The 10,643-nt window shown below is 50.4% G+C and overlaps 1 protein-coding gene and 1 pseudogene across 1 annotated transcript; both read right to left on the bottom strand.

The window, feature by feature from the left end:
* Positions 1 to 1,357: 1,357 nt before the first annotated feature.
* Positions 1,358 to 5,000, bottom strand: LOC136533924 (uncharacterized). The gene is made up of 3 exons (XM_066526446.1): positions 4,605 to 5,000; positions 1,618 to 2,742; positions 1,358 to 1,534 (listed from the first exon to the last, which is right to left on the bottom strand). Exons 1-3 carry the CDS (start codon positions 4,998 to 5,000, stop codon positions 1,358 to 1,360), a joined length of 1,698 nt encoding a protein of 565 aa, XP_066382543.1.
* A 1,117-nt stretch (positions 5,001 to 6,117) lies between these two features.
* LOC136533925 (uncharacterized) lies at positions 6,118 to 8,286 on the bottom strand (annotated as a pseudogene).
* Between the last annotated feature and the right edge of the window lie 2,357 nt (positions 8,287 to 10,643).

The raw sequence follows: 10,643 nt of genomic DNA, 5'->3' as shown, positions 1-10,643 counted from the left end.
AATACTATTAAATTAATGAAATATATTTTCGTGGTAAACTAGTTGAAGACATAAATGTTAACTATTAAATGTAAGTTTAGTTAAAAGTTAAGCTAGTTTGACTTATATGAATCTTGTAGTTGTAGTCCCTTCATTTTAAATTATAATACATTTTCTTTTTTTAGATACATTACTTTTACTGTATCTAGACACAGTGTATACGTAAATACATAGTAAATTTATGAATTTATAAAAAAACAAAATGGGATGGAGGGAGTATCTTTTCGGGTCGGAGGGATGAGTACATGCTCGGTACTTCACCTGAGGAGTACCTGACAGACAAACATACTAGTACACTGTAAAGAGGGTAGCATCAAGTTGTTGTGGCCATGGCTTTAGATTGGTTAGTAAATTGCTTGGAAAAGATGCCACGAACAAGAAAGGGAAGCAAGCGGGGGTTACCCTGGAAGCACCTCTCAGAGTCTTAGGCTATCCACACTGCTGAGCGGTAAGCGGGCCTGCACGTGAAATGTGGAGGTTGAGTAGCTACAGCGTAGCTCTTTATATGAATCTGTATGTCACCGTTCCTACAGCGATACTGCAAACCCAGCGTCTGCGCGTTCCTACGCTATCCTCTCTCTCCAGCCCAATCTCTCTCCCACACCACCTGCTGCCGGCATCGCGCACAGGGACCCCATGCCCACTCATCGCTCAGCACGTGGATTTGCAGATGGGCATAGAGGTCTCCGCGCGGCAGCATTCCGTGGATGGAAATCTGCACAGCGTGTGGGCCCCACGGTTTTGCAGATGGGCATACCGCTCACGCGGTGCTGATAGCCTTAGGTCCTGAAATTGAAGTGTCATGGATCGTATTTCGGTAACCTTTGCAAAAAGGAAAAAGTCTTTTTTACCTCCCTGAACTATTGGACGGGTTCGTTTTTCCTCCCTCAGCTCTAAAACCGGGCATTTAGACTCCCTGAATTGTTAAAACCGGACACGAAACCTCCCTGTACACGAAACCACCGTGGTTTTGCCCATGACCGCATCCGGCGTTCGTCATTTGAGTTTTCTCCTTCCTCGCTTCATTCCTGTGTCGTGCGGCGGCGGTCGGCGAGCGGAGCTGAGCGCGGCAAAGCTGAGCGCAGGCGCGCGCGGTGGCGGAGCTGAGCATGGGCCGCAGGCACCAGGACCGAGCTCGAGCTCGTCGCTTGCTGGGTGAGTGAGATTTGGTATTTCGTACTCTTATGGATTCTGATTTTTGCTAAAGTAATTTGGTCGAAGGCAAGATAAAATCCAAAGTGTTTGCAGATAGCTAAAGGACATTAAGTCTGGTACATCAAATAAAGCATAATGACACATAGTCTGGTACTCATAAAAATCACAGCTTGGCCGAGTCCCAAGGTGGAAGGAGAAGCATTGGCACATTGCGTTTCTTTGCTGGTTCTTGAGCATGGTGTTTCTTTGCTGGTTCCTGAGCAGATGCTTGAGCAGTAGCTCTAGTCTCCACCTTTGCCTTCAGTCTAGTGTGAACCAGACCTAGAGAACTTCTGTGAGGCTACAAAGATAGAAAATGTGCACATGTGAACATATTGACAATTGGTGTGTAAACTTATCAAACATTACTAGCAAGTGTATTACCTGTTGCCTAATTGTAGTCGTTCCATCTGAACTTTCGGATCTGTGAGTCAAGGCTGTGTAACTCTTTCTTTTTCTTGCATTACTATCTTGCTGGGTAGATGGCACATGCACTGAGACATTTGTATTTTGAGATGCACGAGGGACAGCAGGTTGATTAGAATGAGCAGGACCTGATTGAGCAGACTGTGCACAACCTGATTGAGCAGACTGTGCACCACCTGATTGAGCAGAGTCAGTCCTCCTTCCACAAGTGGAAGCATTGTGTCCAGTGCCTTTACATTTTCCGCACCTAATCACAGTGCCTACCCTAGACATTTTTGTTGCTTTGGGCTTCTCAGTTGGTTCTCTTGTCCTCTCTTTCTTAGGTCGCCCAGGCATTTTAATATAACCTGGTGCCCTCAACTTTGGCCTGTCAGATATGGGCCAACCTTCAATCCCTTCCAGAGGTTCAAGACAATGAGCATAAGTATTTTTGAAGTGTTCTACTCTGAAACAATCTGCAATATAGTCATCCAAAACATTGGTTTTCCAGTATATGCCGGATATTGCATGACAACATGGTAAACCAGCTAGCTGCCAATACCTACAAGAGCATGTCTTTTGTTGTAAGTCAACTGTGAACGTATTGTCAAAATGTTTCACTTCAAACTTGTCTGCTCCATTACTAATAGCATGACAGTAGCCAGCCATTGTAATGTAAGTGTTTAGCTTTCTCATGATATGTGGGCATATGGCACCCATCCACCTATCTGCTTTGGTCCCTTGCTCTTGAATCCTAATCATGACCTTCCTTCTGATTGCCTCAAGCATAGTAATGATTGGAAAAAATCTAGCTTCTACTATCCACTTATTAAATGACTCACACATATTATTATCAACTGAATCACAGTTGCTTCCTAACCTGAACCAGGCCCTGCTCCAGTGTTGTGGGTGTGTTTTCATGATTGCCTGAGCTCCTTCTCTAGTGTCTTCTGCTAGCCTGGCTCTTGCATGGTTGAAAAGCATAATGCAGGGAGCCTTGGCACATGCCCAGAATTTTTTCTGCCATTCTTTGTCACTGAACTCTTTTTTCCAATTGGCATAAATATGTCTTGCACAGTTCCTGTGCTCCGCCTCTGAAAGGTCCTAATGGCTAGAGGGGGGGTGAATAGCCTAATAAAAATTTCTACAACAACACTTAACCAAATGGTTAGACAATTATGAGGCGAAGCGAGTATTGCACTAGTCTACTTAAAATGCAAGCCACCTACCACAATTCTAGTTTAGATAGTGTCTATTCACACAATAGCAAAGACACTATCCTATGTTAGTGTGCTCTCAAAGACTAACTAAAGAGCCACACCAACCAAGCAAGCAAGCTCTCACAACTAGCTACACTAAAGAGCTTGTCAACTAGTTTGCGGTAAAGTAAAGAGAGTGGTTAGGATAGTTATACCGCCGTGTAGATGAAGAACCAATCAATCGCAAAGATGAATAACAATGAAGACCAATCACCTCGGAATCAATGATGAAGACAATGATTTTTTACCGAGGTTCACTTGCTTGCCGGCAAGCTAGTCCTCGTTGTGGCGATTCACTCACTTGGAGGTTCACGCGCTAATTGGCTTCACACGCCAAACCCTCAATAGGGTGCCGCACAACCAACACAAGATGAGGATCACACAAGCCACGAGCAATTCACTAAAGTACCTTTTGACTCTCCGCCGGGGACAAGGTCAAGAACCCCTCACAATCACCACGATTGGAGCCGGAGACAATCACCTCCTCCGCTCGACGATCCTCGCTGCTCCAAGCCGTCTAGGTGGCGGCAACCACCAAGAGTAACAAGCGAAATCCGCAGCGAAACACGATCACTAAGTGCCTCTAGATGCAATCACTCAAGCAATGCACTTGGATCACTCCCAATCTCACTATGATGATGAATCAATGATGTAGATGAGTGGGAGTCCTTTGGCTAGGCTCACAAGGTTGCTATGTCAATGAAAATGTGCAAGAGACTACCCTTGAGCCGGCCATGGGGCTATAAAATAGAGCCCCCATCAAATAGAGCCGTTATACCCCTTCACTGGGCAAAACGCGCTCTGACCGGACGCTCCGGTCAAACTGACCGGACGCTGGCCCTCAGCGTTCGGTCGTCCGATGGACGCCACGTGTCATCCCCTTCAAACGCTGTTCGTCAGATTCCAACGGCTACGAAGCTGACCGGACGCTCCGATCAAAACTGACCGGACGCTGAAGGCCCAGCGTCCGGTCGTTTCCAGTAAGCTCCCGAGCATGACCGGACGCGTCCGGTCGAATGCGATCGGACGCAGCCAGCGTCCGGTCACATTTCAGCTACTGTGTCACCGTACGTCAGCGCGACCGGACGCTGCCTGCCAGCGTCCGGTGCATTCAGATCCAGCGTCCGGTCAGTTGACCGACGTTGGCATCTTTGCGACCAACTCGTTTTCACTTCTAACTTCTTCACCCTTGCTCCAATGAGCCAATCACCAAGAATTTTGCATCCGGCGCAATAGAAAATAGACATTTCATTTTTCCAAAAGCGCCGAATCCCGACCCAAACCCATCTCAACCCTGCAAACACCTTGTGCACATGTGTTAGCATATTTTCACAAATGTTAACAAGGGTGTTAGCACTCCACTAGATCCTAAATGCATATGCAATAAGTTAGAGCATCTAGTGGCACTTTGATAACCGCATTCCGATACGAGTTTCACCCCTCTTAATAGTACGGCTATCAAACCTAAATGTGATCACACTCTCTAAGTGTCTTGATCACCAAAACAAAATAGCTCCTATGGTTTATACCTTTGCCTTGAGCTTTTTGTTTTTCTCTTTCTTCATTTCAAGTTTAAGCCCTTGATCATCGCCATGTCATCACCATTGTCATGCTATGATCTTCATTAGCTTCTTCTACTTAAAGTGTGCTACCTATGTCATGATCACTTGATAAACTAGGTTAGCACTTAGGGTTTCATCAATTCACCAAAACCAAACTAGAGCTTTCAGCCTCTAGTGCCCATTTCTCAACAGCATTGAGAATACCTTTTTGCTGGTCTGAAATAACATATGGCTCTTCAACATATATATTTGCAACTCCGCTGTCCATAATGGAGTCAGACATGAACCGGCAAACTTTGTCATCCACCAGCACACGCAAACCATCATGTAGCTCTTTACCAGGAAATAACCAATGCAATAAAACTCCATCATGTACATTGTAATGATCACGCAAGCGTCCCACAACCTCTGGCAGAGAAATCTTGTCTCGATCAATATAAGACATTGAAGCCTTCCCCCGAAAATAATGCAGTATCTTGCCATCTTTGAAAAACTCTCCACCAAAATGGAACCTCACAGCCAGTGAGTCTGACACATCCATGGCCTACATACATTAAAAAAATAATACGCCTTCATTAATCCCACTGAAGGGCAGGCCTGGTGCAGTGGTGAGAGCTGTCTCACTGAGTCACCAGGTCATGGGTTCGAAGCAGTCTCTCCGTATATTTTATGGGGGAAAGGCTTGCCTCGGTTTTTCCCTTCCCCAGACCCCACTCATGTGGGAGCCTCCGGCACTGTGCCCCTTCATTAATCCACTAATGTAGATGCAAGTAAAGAGCACCCAAAAAAAACTGGTAGCTCTCGTCTCCTATGCCTAATAAACAATGGATCTCCAAAAAGCAAGTCCCAGGGAACCCGGATCCAAGAAAAAACAATTATTCTATGCCTAATTGACTCATTAGGAGTGCGATTCCACAAACCTGGTGCGCTTTGTGGCAGCAAAGGCCTTCTGAATCCTCTGGACACCCACCAGATCCGCCTACTGCAACGGCACGTGTGCACCACCCACCAGTCGCCCGCCTCCCAGGGAAAAGAAAAAGAATCCCAGCTAGGGTTACAAGTGGTCACGGGCACATTTTGACCGCCCTCAATGGCCTGACAAGCGGTACAGGGAGGTTTCGTGTCCGGTTTTAACAGTTCAGGGAGTCTAAATGCCTGGTTTTGAAGTTGAGGGAGGAAAAACGAACCCGCCCAATAGTTCAAGGAGGTAAAAATGACTTTTTCCTTGCAAAAACATAGACACGTGCCACTATGCCAAAACTGCCAGACTTCAGATTTTCAGCGTGTGCAATTTCAGCCCAATAGGCCTACTAGAGAAAGTAGGCCGAGTCCAGTGCATTGGTTGGAGCATGCTGGAGTCTGATTCAGATAACGGGCACCTGGCAACAGCAAAGAACGGTTTCGATCGATATTGTTTTTCTTTCATATGAAACACCAGCACGCGTAGCAATTTTATGAGAAGCAGCGTTGGCTGATTTCTTGTGAGAGAAAATACTACCAAGTGAACAGGACGGAACATTTCTTTGCAAGTGATAATGTGGGTGAAAGTTGTATGGCACACGGCAGACGGGAGTGATCGACCAAACACAAATATGCCTGATCTATGATGGGTATGGATGGATGTAGGCAGTTTCCTCAAGAAATTGACCATGATTGTGCGGCACCATAGATAAAGTGTTTCCATCGCTATCTCCGCACCTCCATTGACAATGACTACATTATAAAATTCTCTCTATTTTAAAGGAAACAAGTCTACTGTTTTTTGAGGTTTGTATGTTTATAATAGCATTACAGAGAATGACATCTGCAGGCGTCATCGTATTCTAACAATTCAACAACCCCATGGCTTTCAAATCAAGGTTGTAAAAGGAAAAGAAAAGGTAGTAAACTCTCTGGTCAATTTCTGATAAGTAACTAGCAGAACACTGTTGCAGTCATGTCATTGTACGAAATCAGCACAGCGATGCAGCAAACTGACACCCTGTTCGGCTGATACAAGTTTCAGTTGATTTCGGTGTTCTGTTTGACAGAATAAGCTGAAACCAAATCAAGCTAAAACTGGATCAGCCGAACGTGAAAGCATCTCTTTCTGTTCTGTGTGTCAACCTCTCTCCCCATCCCAACCATTCACAATCACACCACCCCTTGTCATGCATCAGATTAATCAATCAACAAGAGTCTAACCAACTGAATGTCTATCCTAATCAATCCCAAGAAGACAAACCCCAAGCAAGCCAAGAAGTGAAAAAATGGCGATAGAAAGTCTCTAACGGCATGTACAGGTTAAGTGCTCTTGGAAAAGCCCCTGAATCCTTGGATCAGCAGGCAGAACACCTGCCCCGACGCCGCCCCACCGCCTCCCGCCGCCTTATGTCGCCGACCGCTCGGCGTCACCGGCAGCTTGTCCGCCGGCTCCTCGCCGTCGGCGGCGAAGCAATCGTCGTCCGTCCACAGCTTTGTCTCCGACGCGCCGCGCGCCTGGAACGTGAACACGGCGCAGGAGGAAGAGGAAGAGGGGGAGGAGGACGACGGGTGGGGCAACTCGGCGCCCGCCGCGTGGAAGAGCCAGCCGTGCAGGTCCCACGTCATGTCGACCGGCGCGCCGCCGTCGAGGAAGATGGTGTGGCTGCCGCGGAAGTTCCACCGCAGCCGGCGGAGCTGCACCACCTTGCGGCCGTCCACAATGACCCACGCCTCGGCGTCGCCGTCGCGCACCACGACGCCGATGTCGTGCTCGTCTCCGGACTCCAAGAACCGGGCTTTCGTGGACCAGCAGCCGCACCCGACGAACCGCTCCCGGCGCCGCGCCATACGCGACGTCCGCGATCGGTATCCCGCCGTGCAGACGGTCGACGTACCCGCGGCTGAGGTCGCCCAGCAGGAGCACGAACTCGGCGTCGGCGACCACGGCGACGTAGAACCCGGAGGTCGGCTCGGGCCCCGCGCCAGCGCCGGGGGCGGCGTACCGCGCGGCGGCGTAGTCCCAGAACACGCCCACCACGCAGCTGCCCGCCGTGAACGTCCTGCTCCCCTTGTTCTTGTGCAGGTGCCGCGGCGCCGCGTCGCCGTTGCCGCTGGCGCGAAGATGGCGTGAGGCGGCGGCGGTCGCCTCGTGGACGGCGACGGAGAGCGCGGGCCCGTCGGGCGCCCGAGACCACGTGACGTCGATGAGCAGCTCCTTCCCGGACGCCGAGAGCCGCGACCGGTACGCGGTGGTCACCGCGCTCACCGCCGGCGCCCCCCGCCCTCCTCCTCCTCCCCCGCCGGTGCTGGCCTCCGCGGAGGCGCCCGCCGCCGCATTGGCGGCGCCGGAGCCGGAGCAGGCGGCGACGTCGGAGATCCGCACGGCGTGCTCGCTGAAGCACGACACCAGGTCCTTCATGCCTCGCTCGATCTTCCTTCCTTCTCTCCGGCCGGTCCTCTTCTTGGACGGACGCGCCGCTCCCCCACCCTGGAATTCTTCGGCCGGCTGCCTACCACTCACCACCGGGCCGAGGGACGGGATGGCTTTGCGGACAGCAACGGCAGCAGCAGCGGCATATTATGCTGAATTGGTGATGGCGACGGGCATTAGAGGAGAGAGAAGCGAGTGGTTCGGTAATCGCAGGAGAAAGGTATCTCTTAACTGGGAAGCCTGCCAGGCAAGAGGCTGGGGCTTACAAGGTAGGTATAATCTCTATCGCTGTCATCCCCAACTCATCGCTTCTGTTCTGTTACCACTGCTGTGCCACCACAGCTAGCCTAACAGTTTCCTCCCGCCGTGCTCCTTCAATTCCCTTCAAGGCTTCAATCACACAAGTGGGACCGACGGGAGCACAAAATTCCTGTGTCAGCAGCCGAGGCAAATCTCGGTTTCGGCTCTGGGGGGCGTTTAGTTGCCGCCTGAATCGGCGTCGCCTGAAATTCCCCAGCACTGTAGTGCACTGTAGCTTTTCGTTTGTATTTGGTAATAATTGTCCAATCATTGACTAATTAGGCTTAAAACATTCGTCTCGCAAAGTACAACCAAACTGTGCAATTAGTTTTTGATTTCGTCAACATTTAGTACTCCATGCATGTACCGCAAGTTTGATGCGACAGGAAATCTTTTTTTTGCATAGTGCCAAAGTTTGCATTTTGGGTAACTAAACAAGGCCCTGGTGCTAGGATGTGTTTCTTCCCTTCCGCATGTCACGTCGGATGTTAGACATATATACGGAGAATTAAATATAGATTAATTATAAAATTAAATACATAGATCGAGACTAATTTATGAGACGAATTTTTTAAACCTACTTAGTCCATAATTTAATAATGTGATGCTACAATAAACATGTACTATTAACGGATTAATTAAATTTAATAAATTCGTCTCCCAGATTATGAATAACTTTTATAATTTATTTTATTATTATTATCTGAACGGTCGACGTGACGCCCCGAAACTCTAATCCTACCCTTTCTGCCTTTTCCTTCCGGTTCCGTGCTTTGTTGTAAACCGTCGGGTGCGAGTGCGAGCAACGGAGGAGTCGCGGGGAAGGGAAACGCGTTTCTTTCTCTACTGTGCCGCGCTTTAACAAATGCGCCCACTGAAACTTCCCAGACGGAACGGGCGGCGGCACCTGCGGCCACAAAAGGAAGCCCTGGCACGAGGCCGTGGCTCTAGGCCGAGGTAGACCACTGGGCCACGTCCATGCACCACGTACGTACGGAGTACGTGGCACGGAATGAATGTATAATGAATAATACTGAGTTGGTACGAAACGTCTAGAGTACGCTACTCGTGGGAACCGTTGGATTAGAAGTCGACATCTCGGATCTTCCCCCCTGGCAGTGACCTGTCAGGCTGCAGCTGATGCGTTTGCCGTTTGCGTTGCAAGCGTTACGAAGCGTACGTACCGCTGCCGTGTTGACGCTAACAGTAAGTCGCAGATTTGATCATCCTGCCGCTGACAGGTATTGCAATTTGCATCAACAAACTTTGTGCATACCGAGTGAAATAATACCAAAGAATTAACACGAGGATGCTACGAAATTCATTCGTCGTTCCGGATGCATGTAGCACGACTACACGAGGTACAAACGCTGGACACCGCACATGATGCAAGGTCTAGGAGCACCGAGCGCCCTGACAGGTTCCCTGACCGCAAATCAGAGCCGGAGACCCCTGCTCGGCAGCTCCGAAAGTGAAAAGTCCAAAGCTGCCAGCCCAGCCGGGACCGCCGCAGCAGTGGACCTGCACGTCTCGGCCCCCCGCCAAACCGTCGCGGCGGCGCCCGGGGCATGGCGCGCGCAGCTGTGTCGCGTTCCCCCGCGAACCTTAACTACCCCTCTCGTCGTCGTCGGTTCGTCACTTCGTCCCCTTCCGTACCGCCGTGCGCACGGACGGTATCGGCCACAGGAGTACTAGTAATTGAAGTCGGGAGCGGCGCTGTTGCCTGTGGCCAAGGGAACAGGGGGCCGCTTATTATTATCTCCAGCCGGTGGCCAATGGCCCATCGCGTCGTGCGCGCGCGGCGCGCCCACTGGCCGGTGTACTTTCGCCGCGCCGAGGACGCCATCCGCGCTCTGCGGGGTGGTGGGCTGCGCTGGATTTTTTTTTTAATTTTAATATTTTTTTAATATAATTTTAAATCTAACATCGTCGTTTTTTTTAAAAAACTAATACTTTTGGCCGCGCCTATTACCCTGGCGCGGTCAAATGCCTGTGCCGCGCCATGCATGGTGACGCGGCACATGGCTGACGTGGCGTGGGTCGGCCTGGGGGCCGATGACGTGGCGGGTCCTGCCGCGCCACCGACCCTGGCGCGGCTGGACCAAATATACCGCACGAGTAGCCACACCACCTGACCGCTGCCCCTGCCGTCGGCCTGGGCTACCTGGATGGTTGAATCGAAACACGTCGCGTCCGTATTGTCGGGTACCTTGGAATGGGGTACCACAAGCAAAACATCAAATGGGTCGCTAAAGTCCCATCTAAAAAAATAAAAATAAAAAGCTAGAAGGTAAGTCGTAGGCCCCTCACCCGCCACGACCAAAGCCCACTAGGTCCTCCCCCTCCTCGCCTCGAGCCCCGAGAAGGAGGTCTCGGCATCCTGGCGAGGCTCCCCAGGGAAGGCCTCGGCAGGGAACGCCGTCTCCGCCTCGCCCGAGGCTCTCCACAGAAGGCCTCGGCAGGAGCCGCGTTCTCCGTATCGCGCGAGGC

Source organism: Miscanthus floridulus, unplaced genomic scaffold (assembly GCF_019320115.1).
Source record: "Miscanthus floridulus cultivar M001 unplaced genomic scaffold, ASM1932011v1 os_1323_1_2, whole genome shotgun sequence".
Taxonomy (NCBI): Eukaryota; Viridiplantae; Streptophyta; class Magnoliopsida; order Poales; family Poaceae; genus Miscanthus; species Miscanthus floridulus.
This window is presented reverse-complemented; position numbering and strand designations above follow the sequence as displayed.

Coding starts and splice junctions, on each gene's coding strand:
- LOC136533924 (XM_066526446.1), bottom strand. CDS start 5,000: ATGGATGTGTCAGACTCACTGGCTGTGAGGTTCCATTTTGGTGGAGAG. Junction 2,743..4,604: donor AAAGCTCTAGTTTGGTTTTG/GTGAATTGATGA, acceptor TCTAGCCATTAG/GACCTTTCAGAGGCGGAGCA. Junction 1,535..1,617: donor CGACTACAATTAGGCAACAG/GTAATACACTTG, acceptor CTATCTTTGTAG/CCTCACAGAAGTTCTCTAGG.